Here is a 19,206-nt window from a genome sequence, read left to right on the forward strand (position 1 = left end):
GTACTTAACGGTTGCGACGTTGCCGCACATCCGGTATCGCATCGCCGCGTGGTGGGGGGCCGAGAATTTGGAAGGAGTGGGAGGAAGTATATAGGCGCCGACGGTCACGTGGTGGGGTTTTGCGCTTCGAACGACGAATGGCGTGGCGGGGTCACGCCAAGGGTGGGGAGTACATATATATATATATATATATATATACACACAAAAAGGGGGGGGGAGGTTTCCAGCTCAGAAATGGGAATTTTCCATGAAATGTCGGAACAGCGGCGACCGTTTTTTGGTCACGTGATCATGCCGGAAATCGTAAAGCCGATACGCGACGCAGGCGCCCTCGTCTGCCGCAAGGGAAACTGAGGGAAACGTCTGGAAACGTCGCTTCGATCGCTTATCGTCGTCCATCTTTGTTTGTGGAAAATATTGATCTTTTAATTGATCCTTATTGTTGAAAGAACTATTATTTGCAACCGAACTATTGATATCTTAAATTAATTGGCCGTAATAATTAATCTTCATATTATAACAAATATAAAATTATTTATTAGCTGACTGATTAAATGATGCATGATATACAGAGTGACGAATGGCAAAGTTTGTACAATGGTGCAAAGTGCTATCGACAGCCAAAATAATTATTCTACGCCACCAATTGTATATAGTCATTAATTATTGTAATATACATTGCTCGTCGGACGGTCGTTGCAAGGAGTCTATATCCTTTGTAGCCAAGAGTCCCTTGGTACTTTCGGCTTCCTTCATCCAAATCTGTACCTATTAATTGAAAACAGAGAGCTATGAATTTTTGTTGCAAACACGCACTATATATCGATTCGAAAGATCAACAAAACAATATAAAAATCAAAATATCCTTAGAATGCTCGTGTAAAAATTTCAATAAACATTGATCGTACTTTAGTTTAATTTATAAATGACAAAATAATAACGTAATGGCAGTTTAACACCCTTCGGTAAATATGCTTTTAGTATATAGGCGCCTCACGAGTGATCGCCTCTCGTGCAGGCGCCTCGGGTAACGTGTGCCGAACGTTCAAACTGTGCGATATTCTCAGGGTAAATTACTGCTCATGCTTCCGTCTTATTTTCACAATACACATATTCACGAATCTATCACACCGTCTGATTAATACACGCTTTCCAGGGAGCTTTTCTCTCGAGCCTTTTGTACAATACTATTTTTACACGTTTGTACAATACTATTCTTATTATGCTATTCGTTCAGGCTATTTGAGTTGTGAAAGTATACAAGAAGATATCCTTGAAGGGACAGCGGCGTAAAACCATTTTAAGCAATTGCGCAGCAAACTTCCCCTTCGACGAAGTCGACTTGTCCGACGCAATTATCCGTAGATTAAAAAATAATTACAATTGTTTATTAGTGCATCGAATCATTGCAAAAGTCTCTTGGCATACATTAGACATATTTTTCAGTACGCGATCCATTTATATTAATAATTTATTTTATTTTCTATACGTTTATTTTCGTTAAAATTCGCAGAAAAACACCCGAAGAGAGAGACTTTGGAAATGAGTTCACACTTTAGCGTAATATATTCTGATTCGTCCAATCACCTGCTTATGCAGCAAATCTCTTCTTCGGCCTATCGGTTCCTTACCCAACAAAGGCACAAGTACACTTAGACAGGACTGAAATTTTTCTAGAGCCAGAGCATAGCTGCCCTCAGCGAGATATTGCTCAGCAGCTTCTCCTATTTCAAGCGCGTCCACCATGCTCGTGGTACTTTTGCTAAGAATTCCTATCAATAAACAAAGAGTGTGTTACGTTTTATCTATAAGTTGGCGCTTCTCGGCTTATTATTTTAAATGTCCTTAGCTTATCTGGTGAAAAAATTTCTCATATTTCGTCAGAAATTTTGTAAGAATTGGGGGACTTGTGAAAAATTCTGAAAAAATATATAAAATTTTTCAGATACTTTCACAGAAATAATTGGATGATAATTTTCGGAGCATTTAAATATCCATATCATATGGATCATATGTATGAAAATTTCTGATAAATATTTTACAGATTTTTTCATATTTATTCAGATTTCTACAGATATGTTGGCGGGAAAAATCTGATATATTTTATTCTTATTTTGTTTGAGTTTTTCTGAAAAACGTTCCAATAAAAAAATCGAAAAAATTCTGAACATTCTGAGAAAGTCTAAAAATTTTTATAGAAATTCTGATTAACAGTAGGAAAAATTCTGAGACATTTCTCCACCGGGGGACGTAGATGATAAAAAGCGATTATGTAACACTTTATTTGAGGTAAGCATTTTATTCTAGAAATTTCGACACGATACAAACGTAGTTCGTTGTACGTGAATGCCGAGCTGCTTTTCTCTAAAGATGGTATCCTTTGCAGGGCTGTAACATTTCCTTTAATTTCGGGCGCCGGACGCTTTTCATTATTTTCATCTATAAACGCCACTTTAAGCGTTTCTGCTCTCCTTATGTAATCGTTCACGCGATGACGTAACACCTCCTTTCGTTTTAGATCACTTTCGTCTAATTGAATGATACATAATTATAATAAAACATTCATAGAGAGATTCGAGAAATCTAAATCCAGACATATATCTGACCGTTTAAAGAAATTTACAAAACGATCTTACTTGTCAAAATCGGGATGAAATATCTGAGCGCTTCGCAGTAAAGATAAAATGCCTCTTTTGCATTCTTCTCGGTATCCATTTCAATCGCTTTGTGCACCAACGCGACTGCCTTATCGTAATTTTCTTTCGTGGGCGCGTGCTCCAAGTCCAGAAAGTCGTGCGCGAAAAATTCATCGAACGTTATACGATCGGCAGGATTATGCTTCAGCAGAGCCATAAGCAAATCTTTACACGTCGCTGACACATGAGCCGCCTTCGGCATCTACGGCGAATAATACTAATATTTATAAGTGATTCATGATCACGTTTGAACTCGAATGCGAATTAAAGTGCCATGCGTAATATTATACGTCACCGAGTTAACGATCTTTGCATGTCAATGAATTATTTATCTCGCGACAGTCATAACATTAAGTACTCGCAAAAAATCGTGAAACTTAATATGATTCGTGTATTTATAATAAAAAGAATTGCTGAAGTTATGTCGAAATTTTTTAAGGCGGTATTCTGGTTTGAAAGGTCGTAAAAGAAATATATTTCAAAAATTTTTTTGTAGACTTTTCATGTTTTTTTAGTTTTATTTTAAAAATATATTCCCTTTTTTTTAAGAAACAAAAACTTTTTCTTTATGTTTCCTGGTTTGCGTGTTTTCTTGTGAGTTTCTAAGTGACCAGGATATAACTTAAAAAAGAAGAGCGTTTTTGTTACTTAAAAGACAATATAAATTCTTAAAATAAGGCTAAAAGAACATGCAAAGTTTAACGTTACTCGCTCTTCTCGTTTCCCTAATGCGCAAAAAATTCCGGAAAGATATCTCTTTTTACGACCATTCAATAGTTCAAACCCTTTCAGAATACCCCTCTAAAGTTAGGCCGGGTCCATTTACAGAACGTAAGTAAAACAAATCATAACGACACGGAATCACCTCTATTGGCCGAGTCTCCTTGATCTTTTCTGCTAGTTCCTGAAAGCTACTGCTGGAGTAGGGAGCTTTTCCGAAAAGGCACTCGTACATGATCACCCCGACGCTCCACAGATCGACGCGAGCGTCGTACTTGTGCTTCAACAGCATTTCGGGTGCCATGTAAAGAGGCGAGCCGCGTATCGTGAATTTGTGCTCCGAATTGGAGAGATACTGCGCGAAACCGAAATCTGAAACGGCGCGGAGATGAATCGTGATTCGCCATCAGAGAGCGATAGCTCGGTCAAGGCACGCGAGAACCGCGAAGTCACCTCGAAAAAAGGAAGAGGGCGGAAAATGAGACGCGTCGGTTACCAACCTCCAACTTTGAGCGCTAGTTGCGGTTTCCTCATCAACAGCAAATTCTGCGGTTTGAGATCCATGTGGCAGACATTGTAATCGCGCAGATATCTCAACGCTAACGCGAGCTGCTGCAGAAATCTGCGACACGTGCTTTCGGGCAGCTTGTGCTTTTTCTTTATGAAGCTCGACAAGTCTCCGCCGTCGCAGTACTCCATGACGATGTATATGTGCCTGTTGTGCATATGTACGTATGCATTTTTGGTTTCTCAAGAGAAGAGATATATACGTCGATCGAAAGTGATTTCTTATCAGATCAGTCGTCGGCGATTATTCTAATTCGCTCATTCACGCTTAGCGAGATAACGTTACAGTATAGTATATATTATAAAATCTCAACGAACCCTTCGTCCCAGAAAAAATCTTTCATCTCCACGATATGCTCGTGCTTGAGGACGTTCAACAGCTTGATCTCCGTCACGAGATTGTCGACCGCCGATTTCGAGAGCGAACCTTTGTCCACGCACTTAACAGCGACTACCTCTCGGCTCCCGTCCTGAGAACGATTATTACAAAGAACGTTGATAAACTTTGAGAAAACTTCGCAATTTGGAGCGCGTTTCGAATCTAGCGTAGAATCTCTACAGAAAAGTCGCGTAGTTCTTTCTCTCGATGAAATCAGAAATGTGTTTCGCTATATATTTATTTCTACTGAAAAGACTTTTTTTCGGAAACGAATCTGGCATCTGCGAGATGCCGTGGACTGGCTACTTAGATCTAGTTTTCGAGTGGGATTTTACCCTCATTTATCTTAATCCGAGAATAATCACCTGTGAGTCTATTCCGTAACTCTTAACGACAGTTTCGTTGGCGTTGGGCAGATATTATATATGATAAAAAAGCTCGGTAATATAACGGTAATACAACGATAACGAAACTGTTAAAAGTTACAGAATAGACCCACTGGAGTAATTTTCCCAGCGTCGAAAAAATAAAACTCATGTCACAGAGTAGTTCTTTTTATCGACTGGCATCCATATTTATATACTTTTTATTCTGCGATTCAACCTGCATAATAGAAAGAGTTTATGACCTGTATATTTTGTAACCAATTTATTGAAACTTGCTGGAGTGTAGAAATCGCCTTAGTTAATCGTTTACTTCGAAATTATTTATATAAATATATTGTTTAAACAAATGAAAAAATCGGCAATATCGCGATTGATCCTTAAAGTAGGATAGTTAATAACTTAACATAAATTTTTTCAAATTTCTTTAGAACACTTTAAAGTATTTTTTAGGCGTCGCAAACGAGCGACCCGACGTTACCAGTTACATGTGCCGAAAAAGACGTTACCAACGAAGGATTGCGACCCAACTCTGGCCAGTTCACATTTATTCTAACTCACAACGTTTCAACCATAATCTGATCCTTCTCAAGTGAAATATTATAATTTATTACGCAACATTAGACATCATGCGTCGCCAGACGTTGTATCCTAACTACATATACAACGTCTGGTGACGCATGATGTCTAATGTTGCGTAATAAATTATAATATCTCACTTGAGAAGGATCAGATTGTGGTTGAAACGTTGTGAGTTACAATAAATGTGAACTGGCCAGTTGGATCGCTTAATTTCGGATTTTATTATTTTTATTTATTTACTGGCGAATTTTTATTTATTACCATTGTAATCGTTTACGTTATAAAAGTTAATAAAGCGTGATAAGAGTTTATGTTATAAATTCGAAATAATAATTATCGCAACAAACACCAAGTAACATGCAACTTGCATGCAAGTTACAATTTCCTGCTCAACAATGTAATTTTTTTTTATTATATTGCACATGTGTTATGTAAATGTATTATGTAGGATGTAAAAATGATCTCAGATAATCATTTACGTTTACGTGAAAATATCAGGTGGCTATTTCCGGATTAAAGTTGAGGGCTCAAGGAAAAGCAAATCCGACTCTGCAATATAACACATGTGTTAAGCTGGGTAATAACACTTAGCGAACGAACACCGAACGAACAGCAAACGTAAACGTTCGTTGTCATTATTCAACAGACGTAATAAAAAATTTCCAATTGCTACATGCAGCAAACACCGAATCTAGTCGAATTCTAGTATTTGGTGCAATCGAAAGAAAAAAGAACCGACCTAGGAGCAAAAACGCGAGTGTCCGAACGTTTGCGTTCGCTGTTCGTTCGCTAAATATATATACTTATTATAGCTTTACATTGCATTTGCATTTCTGCCGAAGGGATAAAAATGACTCGTTTCCGAAAAGACACGATATTCAAGAAAAACAAATGTATATTTGTGTATATACATTTTTTTAATGATCCGGGTATATCTAGGTATCTATATAGAAATCTAAAAAAAGAGAGAAAGATAAAAAATATAAATTTATAAAATTGATTATCTGTATATTTCAATAAAAGTTAGGGAAAGTTTTAGAAATTAAAATGTTTAAAAAATAAGTAATAAAAAAATGTCAAGTCATTTTACTTCCTTAGTAGTTTTAGTGTTAATAACTATTCTTTACAAACCTTTAAAAACGTTCAAATATGCAATCCCATCGAAAAAAAATTTAATATACATATATATAAAAGCGTTTTATTAATTAATATCTTAAATTTTTAGAAATCATAATATCCTCAAATACTGCTAAATTATATAGAACAACCAATAATATACGATATGTAATTAATAACTTTTAACTGGAATATAAAGTTTATCTCACAAATGATCGTTTACGTAAAAATATCCGGTGTCTATTTCCGGATTAAAGTTGAGGGCACGAGAGAAAGCAGGTCCGACCCTGCACACGAGCGCGATGTAAACGCTATCGAGTTTCCGGCGATAACGCGTATTTACCCTCGGGCGAGTGTATGGGGGGGGGCAGCGGGGGAGGAAGAGAAGAAGCGTGAGAGAAAACACTACGTATAATTTAACGCGTGAGCGAGCGCTCGTGTCTCGTGTCTCCTTTTGTGACAAATAAACGATCGATGCCTGATAGGTGGTTCGGGGCGGTCGAACAAACCTAACCTGGAATCTTTTCGAACGGGAGAGAAAAAACCCCCGAGAATCCCCGCACGTACTTACCTTCTTGAATGCCTTGTACACGGTCGCGTAGCTTCCGGTGCCGATCTTTTCCAGCATGCAATAGTCTCTCACGTTAGGTAGACTCATTTTTCCAACGGAAATACGCTAATTCAACGTGGCATTCGCGGCGAAACGTCGCAAGGGTGGACGGTGGACACGATGATACGATACTTTTAACGTCGCTCGTCGCTCGTGCGCACGTTTCCTCGCACATAGGCGTAATCGGCAGAAATTTATCAACGACGAATAAATTGATATCGCTGTCGAGAAAGTGGATTGGAGAGAAGATAGGTGAGATTTTTTATCTAGGTTAAGGAAACTTGCGCAGTTTTTTTCACGGCGCTTTTCTTTTTAATTATACAAAATGTGACATTTATTGCGGAGCACATATAGGATTAACGAGACAGTTTTATTTTTTATTTCGGTGCATATATCGAGTGTGATTTTTCGGCATAAAAATATAATAAAGTGCTTAAAGCGATTCATGCGTAAGTGACTGCGATCGAGACGACTCCGATTTTTGACGCGATTCGACGTCAGCGTGCCGCAAAAAATCGTCGCGTCTCTGCCGAGAGAGAAGAGAGAGAAAGAGCACGAGACGCAGCGGCCTGGTTAGGTCGGAGCCGTATCGCGATATTCGCGATTTAGGTGTCTGCCCGTTGTAAACAATGCGGCACGCGGCACGTCCCGCGCGTCGCGCGTACGTACTGAACGTACGCGCGGAACGGTCCTGCGCGTCCGTCAGCTGTGCGCTGTGCGCGCGATACGGCGCGCGAGCGTGGCTCACTTCGCGGCGGTGGGACGAATCACTGAATCACTCTCGGTGCGACTCGGCTAGCGTCACGGATTCGTCGCGGGTCTTCAGAGTTTCGTTTCGGATTTCGGTTTCCGATTCCGAGTCAGTTCGCGGCCGTTCGTCGAATCGCTCGCGCGCCGACACCCGGTAACCCGCAGGATTGTTTATTGTTTCGCGAAATTTCGGGTGCGACCTCACGGCTCGCGGCCACCGCGTCACGGCCCTACGTCGACGACGGAGAGCGGTGGCCACGCTCGTCGTTCGATCGTCGAGGGACTCGATAGTCGATGTCGCGCGTCGTCGCAGACGTGGCAGCAGTGCTCGGGCTATAGACTCGTTCGAGATCACCTCTCTCTCTCTCTCTCTCTTTCTTTAACTCTCTAGCCATCCGGCATCCCTTGCTCCTCGTTTCGTTCTTTCTGTCTGTCGCTTCCTTTCATGGCAAACGGTGCGTTCTCCGTGATCGCGCACCCACAAAACCTCTTTGTCGCTCGCAACAACGCGGCGGCCGTCGCGATGGGCGAGGACAAACGCCCGCTGCACGCGACCCGACCTCGTTAAAGCCTCGGTGGCCAGTGTACGGTGGTGTAACTCGCGAGTGTGCGACGTTCTCCGAGTCTCGTGCTTCCCCGCGCGTCCATCGTCCATCTCGAAACGCGTTGGAAAGCTATATACCGACCCCGACACGAGGTTGCCCGACAAAAAAAAATCGAGCACGCGATCCCCGTCCATCGTGGATATAACGCAGCCTCAACGACGGGGATAGATAAACGGCGGCGTCACATCAACCGTACGTGCCCTCCGGTTTGTTTATCATCCTCCCGCGCGGCCGGAGTGACGCGTGACGCGTGAAATTTTATCGAGTCGGTTTGCAACGGGACGCCCGCGCCGCCAGTCTCGCCGCGAGTCTCTCGTCTTCTCGTCTCTCCGAGTGGTAATCGATTGCCCTTGAACTAACGTGTCTCGTCCAGCGCCTTATTATAAACGCGCGCGCGTGTGCTAATTAGCGAATCTCCGAGATCCGAGTTGCGACACGCGCGCGAGCGCGCGCACATTCGCACGTACATACGCACACACGTGCGTACGCATCAGGCTCGTCCTTCGCGCGTATATTTATATCGTATGCAAAATCGAAGTCGACTCCTCCGAGGCGCGTCCGCATTTAGGCGCGCGTTTTCGTTCAGCCTCGGCATAGCCGCGTGATCCCGCCGATAATTTCGCGCCGAGGTCGACCTCGACGGACGCGAGAGCGTCATTCTCGCGCGTGCACGCGGCGTTGGCGCGTCGCTCGGCCCAGCTCGGCGCCGTCAATCGCATCGTCCGCGTCCGCCCGAGCCAGGAGGGGGATCGTCGCAATCGGCCGACCGAGCGCGAACGTCTTCGCTCCGCCGTGGGATTAGCCGTTCGCCGCGCCCGCCGCCGGAGTTCATCTCGGATGTTTTGGCAGCTGACTTTGTTCCCTTTTCTCTCCCCGTAAACGGAAACCTCGGCGAATTCTCCGGGAGCCTCCGCGCGCGCCGCCGAGAGGATCGGACACGCCACGCGGCGATCGGTATCGCGACGCGTCTCAGGATCGCGCGCCTCTGTGCCCGTCGGAAGACCGTCCGTCGCTCCGGATGCTTTATTCGGGCAGCATCGAGGAACGATGACGTCACGTACGGAAACATAAGCCGTTTTCTCGCAGCAGGTGCGCGTCCCTCGAGTCCCTCGGTAACGCGAACCACCCGCGTCCCCTCGTGTCTCTCCGAAAAGATCCGAGTTCCGGAGTAAATTTGTAAATCCGCCGAACGCGCGTTAAAATGCATTAAATCCCCGATGCGATTGTCGATATTCTGCACATATTTTGTATTAACGTATAAAATCATATCCAGGACGAAGCGTTGAGCGGAGTGAACGCGGCGCGAATCAACGTTCCTGCAAGCTGCTCGTGCTGGTGCGATCTGATCGCGCGTGGGAAAACTTGCCGCCCGAGAGAGGAAAGAGAAGCGCCAGTGTAGAACCCTTTAGAGGTTTGTTGATTCAACGCACACCCACACACGATGGATTCGGAGGAGGAAACGCTTTACGACGACGTCGACTCCGGCAACGAGTCGAGTGGCGACGACGTTGATTTCGCTATGGAAATCGAGTCCGGTAATCCACGGGAGCGTGCCACCGACGTCGACGAGTATCCATTCGAAGTGCTTTCCACAGAAGAGATCGTACAGGACATGGTTGACTCCATAAAGGAAGTCAATACTGTTGTTGAAGTAAGCCTCGTAACTTATCAGTAGGATGTAGTTTCTCGAGATAAACTATAGGGAGATATGTTATATATATATACACGCACGTGTTAATCTACAGATACCGGCTACCACCACACGTATTTTATTAAATCATTTTAAATGGGATAAAGAAAAACTGATGGAACGATTTTACGATGGTGATCAAGAAAAGTTGTTTGCCGAGGCACGCGTCATTAATCCGTTCAGAAAGGGTCCTCTGATAAGCAGGAATCGATCCTCTCAAAGTTCTTTGGTAAATGTACGTGTACAAATTATTTTAACCGTATTTCGTTATTGACGAGTTAGCGCAAGAATTATATATTACATGTGTTGTGTTAAACAGCCGAAAAGACCGACAAATGGAACAGAGGAATGTGGAATCTGTTTTATGACCTTGCCATCCTCAGTGAGTCTGTTTTATCTATCAAATTTCTTTAAAGAGTAGTAATATATAGAAGTGGAATATATTAAAGAAATGAACCTATAACAACACCATTAGATGATGACTGGTCTGGAATGTGGGCATCGTTTCTGCACCGGGTGCTGGGGAGAATATTTGACAACCAAAATCATGGAAGAAGGAGTTGGACAAACAATAGCGTGTGCTGCTCACGCTTGTGACATTTTAGTCGACGACGCCAGCGTTATGCGACTTGTCAAGGATTCCAAAGTTAAATTAAAATATCAACACTTAATCACCAATAGCTTTGTCGAAGTAAATATTTGATTAAAGTAATTTAATTTATCGGATGTGTCGCAAGTGTTTGTTACATTTCTTTTCCTCGTATAGTGCAATAGGTTACTGAGATGGTGTCCTTCCCCCGATTGCAACAATGCTATTAAGGTGCAGTACGTAGAAGCAAGACCAGTTACTTGCAAATGTGGACATACCTTCTGTTTCCACTGTGGCGAAAACTGGCACGATCCTGTAAAGTGTCATTTGCTCCGTAAGTGGATCAAAAAGTGTGACGACGATTCCGAAACGTCAAACTGGATCGCTGCCAATACGAAGGAGTGCCCTAAGTGTAATGTTACGATCGAAAAAGATGGCGGATGTAATCATATGGTTTGCAAGAATCAGAATTGCAAAACTGAATTTTGTTGGGTATGTCTTGGTCCTTGGGAGCCTCATGGTTCTAGCTGGTACAATTGTAACCGTTATGATGAGGAGGAAGCAAAAGTGGCAAGGGACGCGCAAGAAAAATCCAGATCAGCTTTACAAAGATATTTATTTTATTGCAATAGATATATGAATCACATGCAATCACTAAAGTTTGAAAGTAAATTGTATGCCAGCGTGAAGGAGAAAATGGAAGAAATGCAGCAACATAATATGTCGTGGATCGAGGTACGGTGATAATTATTACAAATTAATTTTCTCAAGTTTATTGGATACAAATTTATGTACCATTGTTATTATTTTTCAATATTTTTCAGGTACAATTTTTAAAGAAAGCAGTTGACATTTTGTGTTCCTGTAGACAGACTCTCATGTACACTTACGTTTTCGCTTATTACGTGAAAAAGAACAATCAGTCTGTGATTTTTGAGGATAACCAAAAGGATTTGGAGAGTGCTACGGAATGCCTCTCTGAATATCTTGAAAGGGATATCACGAGCGAAAATCTTGCAGACATTAAGCAAAAGGTTCAGGATAAATATAGGTAAGGATTATGCATTATTATTAGAAAAATTAAATATCTTGCTTGTGTTATGTTTATGTTTTAAAATAACGTTACATTTTTTGCTTTTAAAGATACTGCGATAGTCGGAGAAAAGTGCTTTTAGAACATGTTCATGAAGGATATGAGAAGGAATGGTGGGATTACAAGGAATAGAGGAGTTCGCTAGTTTCATTTCTCGGGGTGACACAAGTCCTCTTCCTTCCCACCTCTGCCCCAGCTGTGATAAACCAAGAAAGAGTTAACGAGAGACAAAAATGTAGCATGTCACAAAGTGATAAACGTGTTATATGCACTTTATACATAATATGCTCTGTGGCAACACGTATAATGTCGTTTATGATTAATACTGAACTCAAATTATTAAAATTCAATTCCGATCACTAACAAGATTGGACAATATTTTGATTTGCGCTTGCTGTGTGTTATATCATCATTGTAGATTCTTGATTCTTAATGGAAATGCCCCATTGTTTTAGCTAAATCTTAAGAAAAGTTATATTCATTAAGACGAGCAAGATATGTGTCATTATTCGCAACGTACTTACAATTAGCATGTTGCGATGTAAAATGACTTGGCAAAAATTTACTATTTTAATTATCATGTTTTAACGACGTTAGTCGAATTGAAAGCTTTTCCCGAGGACTTATTTTCTTCCCCTTAATTTTAAGAACAGCTGTTTAAAATAAGGCAGGTACAATTCAAATGGATCATCCCAATTGTTTTACCCTATTTTGGACCACAATACGTCCAGGCTACAACTGCCAATGTTTAAGAAACGCTAAATTATCTACATGCGTATCGTCAGTGCTATGTATTTATATTTAACAGTTGAGCTTTTTTTATCCTTGTGTGTACTGTTTCAAGAAAGCTAGATATACTAATCTTTTTCAATATCGCGAAAATGGAATATCATTTTTTTCCCATGTATATTTTATCTTTTTTTTTACAGATAAATTTATATAAAATGTCGGTTAGTTGCTCATACTGACATTGTGCAGATTAAAGGGGGCCAAGTTTGTGATATCCTTCACATATTACCATATTCCATCTCTGCATGTAAAAGTAGAACACACTACAATTGTCAACTTGCAAAGAAAATATTCATATCGTTACCATTCTTCTCCTTTTCGTAAATTAATATTTTGAATATGTTGTAAATTGCATACGATATTTTTTCTTGCATTTGTCGTATTGTGTCTCAATTTTAAACATAGATATATTATAGTAAAAAATTCATATCTAACATGTTTTGTTCACACATGCACAATAATATATCTTTTTAAATACTTTTATTTGTATGTGGCAAGTACATGAAAATAATTCTATATCAATTTTATTCAGCTGTTTTTCAAATTAGTTGAAAATATCTATTATCTTGTCTTTCTGTCATTCTATTTTTTTATCATTGTTTCTTATTTCTTTTATTCGATCTGATTGATATTCATTTGCATAACGCTGACGATATGCTTAATTAGCTAACTAATTAAAGGTTGACTACAAATATAATAATCACTTATAATTGTCAATAATAAATAAAGTGGCAGACGAAATGAGTTTTCCGTTTGTACAGTTAATATAGTATATATATCCACACAACACAAATGCATAATACATACAATTAAATATAGTAATATCGATAATAGCAAAGTAGAGAATTTTGAAAATTTATTAAACCGAAATTGTTGATTCTTGCTATTATGCACATTAGGATCTGAAATAAAAGTTGAAACGCAGTTGTTTTCTGTACAGTCGCAAAATTTGATTAGATATAAGAAAATTGTTAGATATACTCGCCAAGATTTCGCCCTCTAGTTTGTGATTTTATAATCTATATTCACACTCAATTCGTAAACTGTAACGGTGTATTAAAGAACTTGATGATCTTGTATAAAAATAAAAAAACTCGTAAATATTCAAAATTTCTTGTATATGATCCAAATTTGCATTCTAGGTCAAGTCTTTGTATTCGTTAAAAAATAATGTGTGCATATATGAAATTAACATGTTTAGCTGTCAAACTATCAGACATATCTGAAAAAGCACCATAAGGCATTGGTTTTTAGTTGAAATAAATTGCAAACTATATTGTGTCAAGGATTTCATTATCCATTCATATTTAGTATTTATGAGTATTTCAACGGTAAAACTTATACGATAATAAAATAAACTATTTTACTAGTGAACTGTAATATATAGAAAGAATCGTGACTTTACTTTTGTAGCTATAAACCAATACGTACATTATCATCCATCATCATCTTTACGAGACCCTTAGGGATAGATTTCTAATCATTGTTCGGTGTTGCCTTTTGTTAACGTATATAATTATAAATATATATTGTAAATACTATATATGTATATATATATATATATATATATATATATATATATATATATATACATATACATACATCCATCCACATATATACATACATACACTGTAAATCTTAAGTGAAATTAGATCTCAGTAGTCTCATGGATATGAAAATATGTACGAGATTTCGACGCTGAAAACGACAGTTAATATACTTCCTTGGCAGAAATGTATCCTCCTCTTTGGTTATAAGAAATAAAGAGAGGCAAGTTATTATCCCAGAGCACCCTATTATACAATATACTTATCGTGTACAAAAAGGTTTATAGTTTAGATCGTTTTCCGCATTCGTACATTCGTACAAAAGGCTCGATAAGCCGCAGTTCTGACATACAACGTAGCCTCTTTTAAAATAGGTGTGTTATTTTAAACAAAACTGTCCGCATGCAAATGTTGCTACTTATGATATTCGAAAACGTTAATTTGTACCACATCCTAACACATTCTACAGAAAAGAATTTCTTACTTTCAAGCTATTAATATGAATGGAATGTCAAATGTCAATATCTTTTTATTATTCTTCATTAATTAATGTTTTAGATTACATATATACGGTTAGGAGGATTGTGTTCACTGCAAGTAGGAATGGATAACGTTATTTTATATGAAGTTAGTATTTTTGATTATTTGCAAACGTATACATCAAAAGTACGTCGCTTATGGTATTTTCGTAGTGATTAAGACTGATCCCCTTTATCACGATACGCAACAGTATATTGATACTTATCGCTTATAATTTATGATACATTTAAAGATGCTCTAACGATGTTGACTCGATGTCTTCCCAGAAAACAAAAGTACTTGTACCATTGTAAATAAGTCTTTATATTATTTTATGAGCGGTTTTTATTTGTAGTTTAAATTTTCATAACGGTAACTTGTGCTCTACCCTGTAAATTTCCATTGATACGCGATAATGTACATGAGAAATTATTAATTTTGTAGCAAACACGAATAATGCATACCTACATGTATTTTAATACTAAATGGGAATCGACAAATAAGAAATCAAATTTTCTGTGGAATTGCGAAAACTGATCGATAATTATATCTTTGTAGTAGGTATTTTTTTCAAATCTCTCTCTTGTTTCAGTAATGATTACAGGAGAACGATCGTTATTTTATAAAAGTATTTATTCTGAATATGCTTATAAAATTTTTGCAAGTGTAATAGAATATATCAACATATAAAAAAGTAGCCATTATTTGAATATACATGACGGTATAGCTTCGTAGCCATCGTTTTTTTCGTCGGTATTACATATATGCCTTAAAGTTTAAAAATGTGTGGTTGCGATCGGTTTTTTATGCGACCCAAAGATACTCGAAAAAAATTTATTATTTAATATATTCTCTACCTAAAATAAATTATAAATAAATAGATTGCGTCTACCTAAATTCAACATAATTTCGAGATTCTCGTTTCTTGTTCCGTAAATTTCTAAGAATTTCTTCAATTTTGAGTATTATTATTAGGAATTACTTTAATATAAAATGTCTATTCTTGTAGAATTAAATAAGATAGTCTGTCTACTAATTTCACTAGTCCGTTATAAGGTAAATAGGAAACTAGCGTCATTGTCTGTCGCCCATGCTATGTATGCTCGCTGGAGTTATATAAAAAGTAGGATGATCCTCTAAGCCGAGTGACATTGATATGAAAATTATGTGCGTCAACGCGTTGATGTATCTTTTGTTAATTTTCCATGTTTCTCGTATAGACGTAGCAAGCGCTCCGTTTGGATCGAATCGTTCCGATGTCCGTGGGTGAAACGTTAACAACGTCGTGCGTACGTTTATAAAAATTGGTACGCATCTCTTTCGAGAGTGTTCCCGTAGAACGTAAGTACGCGAAGGCTTCTCGAACAAAACGTACTCAAGTCGCACGATCCCGTCTTGAGGTTCCATCAAGAAGTCACCGATAAGATCGTGGCGATCAAACCGAGAGTGGCGCCCGTCATTAACAGACTCCGCCAAACCGCGCCGCTGACTTCTTCGGCCACGGGGTACTCGACGCACAATTGTTCCTGCAAAACGGCAACGCTAGGTTTGTGTATCTCTCGTACGAAACATTTTTAACAATAATTAACGATCGCGCGCACTTACCCATCCGCCATAGCCCTTGATGAAGTGCGTTATGTTTTCACCAACGTATCTAGAGACGTACAACGGCAATTTCTTTTTAAGACTGTGCATTCTTCTGTCCCTGGCCCACAAAGCCAATCTGCCCATGAAGGCGTACAAGCAGACAATCCTGGCCCATGTGATAACGCCGTGTAGGAACAGCTCGTTGGCGACCCCCATGAATGTTTCATAAGCGGTGTCCGGGACGACGTTCAAACGATTTACCATACTCGTGAAGAGAATGCTGTGCTTGTTGAGCATTTGATATACATTGTGCCTCATGCTGCGGGAGACCGGATCCTGGGATATAAGATAGATATCCTCCTTCAGCAAGTACCGTATCACGTCGTTGGCCAGGATCTCCGCGGTCGATTCTATGGAGTCGTCGTGGATATTGTAACGCGGGGGTGGACCCAGTTGCGGGAACAGATACTGGAGTCGAATCTAAAAGGATAAGACACTCTTAATGAAACACTGATCCGGATTTTCCTTTTCTCGCGATCGTCGCAAAAGTCACGTCGTGAAACACGAAATTATAAGCGGAAGTCCGGTACGAAGCTTTTCGCACGTTCGCGAGTGGAGTTTCAACCGATTTCAACGATCGCGGACATTGACAATCGGACCGGCGCGAGTTGACCGACAAGCCGTTACACCGCCGATGTACGATACCTGGCACATCTCGAAGAAAGACATAGCGCGGTTAGCAGCGCCGACCGCATATCGGCAGACACCGTCCTCGTTGTCAGCAACAGCAACGGCGACGGCGGTGGCGGTGGCAGTGGCAGCATCAGCGGCGGCGGCGGCGGCGGCAGCGACTCGCTCGTTCGACGAATTCCTGTTACCGGGGGGATCGCATTCCAGAATGCCGCCCACTCTGGAATGCAGTTCCCCTAGCGCTGACGTACCCTGTCCCTCCTCCCCACCCTCCGCGTCGAGGATCTCATTGTTCGTCGTCGTCCCGTCGTCGCCGGCCATCCTCTTCTTCTTCTTCTTCTTCGCCGTGGCCGGACCGAGCGAGAGTTTCTGCTCTCCGTCCCGTTCCGCGTCGAGGTCGTTTCCGTTTTCCCAACGTCTCTCCTCAGGTCTCCCGGGTGACGCCGTCGGCTCTCACATCTCACGCTGGTCTTCTCCGAGATCGTCCGACGCCGTGGGAATCGATCGCGCGCCCCTGATGGTGCGGCCGGATGAACGAGCGCGCGGTGCTCCGAAAAAACTTTGACCACGACCGACGACCGACGACCCGATTCAACCCGGCCAACCGAGCGACGGACGGACCGACCGACCGAACCAACCCAACCGACCAGCGACCAGCCTGCCAGCCCCGGCGACGAAACGCTCCGCTCTCTACTTTCCCGCGGCCATTTCCGAAGCCGAAGCCGATGCTGAGAAGCCGAAACCGCGCCGCGCCGTGCCGTTTCCTCCCGCTCTTGCTCCGCGTCTCGCACCCAACTTGTACCGTACCGCTCCCTCGGCCTGGCCTGCTTGCCTGTCTTCTTGCCTGCCTTGCCTGCCTACCGACGTTGCCAACCAGCCCCCCGACCCACGAATGTTTCACATCACTACCACTACCGCTTATCTCGAGACTCTACCCCACCGCGCCGCATAAAATGCCGATTGCCGAGTACTGTATGACATGGCTCAGCGTTTCTCAGCGTTAACGATCGAGCCGGGGAAGCCGACTCGCCGAACGGAAGGTCTACTTGTTCCGTTCGCGACGACGCTCGACCCGATGTCTCTGATAGCCTGCTCGAGAAACGTGTATAACAACGATTTTGCGTATGCGCGTGTTGTGATTGAAGGACGTTACATCGATTACCGCGCCCCACGTTAACGCGTCAGGCTCCTCGCGCTTGTCGAGCGCGCGGGGGCCAGTCGAGAGAGTTGAGAGCCCGTGGCGCGTGAGCGCGGAGCAGCGCCGGGCGATCGCCGCCGACGGCACTCTCGCGAGCGCGGCGCGGCGCGGCGCGCTACACCATCGCACACAAGCGCAGCGACTCTCTATGGATCATTCACGTTTCCGCCCCACCACCGGGCCGCTCCGACACGTGCACCGTGTGCATACACACGCGGCCGCCGCGCGCCCATGGCGTCTCGGTTCCTCCTTCGCCGGGGCGCTCGCCGACAGCTCCAGGCCCTTTCTGGCGTGCGCGTTCTTTCTCACGCATGCACGTGCGTGCGGCTCTATCCGCGCGCGGTGCGCTTGTGTGCGAAGGAATGGAATTTTCGACGGAACCGCCGAGAGTTTGTTCGAGCGGCATCTCGGTGCGCGATTATTACTTCGGCCGAGAGTTATTTCGAGAGAGAGAGAGAGAGAGAGAGAGAGAGAGAGAGCTTCGAATGAATGGCGAGATTCTTTGTTGCTCGAAATGTCGGAGCGAACGCCGATCCTGGGGATCGCATTCGCTCGCGAGCTGCAGGCTTGGAGAGCGTCGGTTCGGTATCTCCTATCTCCTTCGCTTCGAGTCACCGGTCGCTTGCGCAACCGGCCGTCGAGAAATTTGTATTCATTCAGCTTTTCCGCGCGCCCCTCTCTCCCTCCTGAATTCCTTAGAGGATCGCGCTCGCGCGCTCGCACGTATGCTCGTATATCGCGAGAGATGCATTATTCGCCGGAGCGGCGCGGAGAAACGGTGAAAGTCTCGGCCGCGGTTACCGTGGACCCTGCGAGTAACAAAATCGTCCACAACGAAGCTATAGCTAGATAATTGTTCCCCCGAGTCGTCCCTCGAATCGGAAGCGAATTGAAGATATTCGAGTATCGATAACGAAGCGACTCTTGCGTTCGAATTGGATTCAAATCGGTATTATATAGAAGCAAAGACCACAGTCGAATTTTTAAAAATATTTTCTCGTGTGCATAGATGCAATCTGGTACAATATATAAATTGCATCTATGCACACGAGAAAATATTTTTAAAAATTCGACTTACACCACTGTGGTTTTTATA

The 19,206-nt window shown here is 42.0% G+C and overlaps 3 protein-coding genes across 9 annotated transcripts; 1 reads left to right on the forward strand and 2 right to left on the reverse strand.

Moving 5' to 3' along the window:
- Positions 1–514: 514 nt before the first annotated feature.
- On the reverse strand, positions 515–7,830 carry Aduk (unc-51 like kinase 3 homolog Aduk). Of its 3 annotated transcripts, XM_077422044.1 has the most exons (10): positions 7,015–7,830; positions 6,146–6,282; positions 5,807–5,876; positions 4,302–4,453; positions 3,917–4,131; positions 3,562–3,788; positions 2,637–2,898; positions 2,329–2,529; positions 1,588–1,772; positions 515–768 (listed from the first exon to the last, which is right to left on the reverse strand). In XM_077422044.1, exons 4-10 carry the CDS (start codon positions 4,325–4,327, stop codon positions 664–666), a joined length of 1,221 nt encoding a protein of 406 aa, XP_077278170.1. In that variant the 5' UTR covers positions 4,328–4,453; positions 5,807–5,876; positions 6,146–6,282; positions 7,015–7,830; the 3' UTR covers positions 515–663. The 3 variants fall into 3 exon arrangements, with proteins under 3 accessions (XP_077278170.1, XP_077278172.1, XP_077278169.1); XM_077422046.1 differs by lacking the exon at positions 6,146–6,282; XM_077422043.1 differs by lacking the exons at positions 5,807–5,876; positions 6,146–6,282.
- Positions 7,820–14,357, forward strand: Ari-1 (E3 ubiquitin-protein ligase ariadne-1). Of its 5 annotated transcripts, none has more exons than XM_077422041.1 (8): positions 7,820–7,957; positions 9,682–10,059; positions 10,154–10,333; positions 10,418–10,480; positions 10,574–10,789; positions 10,865–11,422; positions 11,512–11,738; positions 11,831–14,357. In XM_077422041.1, the coding sequence occupies exons 2-8, from the start codon at positions 9,850–9,852 to the stop codon at positions 11,910–11,912; spliced, it is 1,536 nt and encodes a 511-aa protein (XP_077278167.1). In that variant the 5' UTR covers positions 7,820–7,957; positions 9,682–9,849; the 3' UTR covers positions 11,913–14,357. The 5 variants fall into 5 exon arrangements, with proteins under 5 accessions (XP_077278167.1, XP_077278166.1, XP_077278164.1 ...); XM_077422040.1 differs by lacking the exon at positions 7,820–7,957 and adding an exon at positions 8,129–8,258; XM_077422038.1 differs by lacking the exon at positions 7,820–7,957 and adding an exon at positions 8,462–8,600.
- Positions 14,358–14,627: 270 nt separating this feature from the next.
- Positions 14,628–18,151, reverse strand: LOC143906178 (uncharacterized). Its single transcript, XM_077422050.1, has 3 exons — positions 16,928–18,151; positions 16,241–16,702; positions 14,628–16,161 (listed from the first exon to the last, which is right to left on the reverse strand). The coding sequence occupies exons 1-3, from the start codon at positions 17,231–17,233 to the stop codon at positions 16,042–16,044; spliced, it is 888 nt and encodes a 295-aa protein (XP_077278176.1). The 5' UTR covers positions 17,234–18,151; the 3' UTR covers positions 14,628–16,041.
- Positions 18,152–19,206: the final 1,055 nt, after the last annotated feature.

Source organism: Temnothorax americanus, unplaced genomic scaffold, assembly GCF_048541705.1.
Source record: "Temnothorax americanus isolate GAGA-0224 unplaced genomic scaffold, ASM4854170v1 Scaffold7, whole genome shotgun sequence".
In the NCBI taxonomy this organism is placed as follows: domain Eukaryota; kingdom Metazoa; phylum Arthropoda; class Insecta; order Hymenoptera; family Formicidae; genus Temnothorax; species Temnothorax americanus.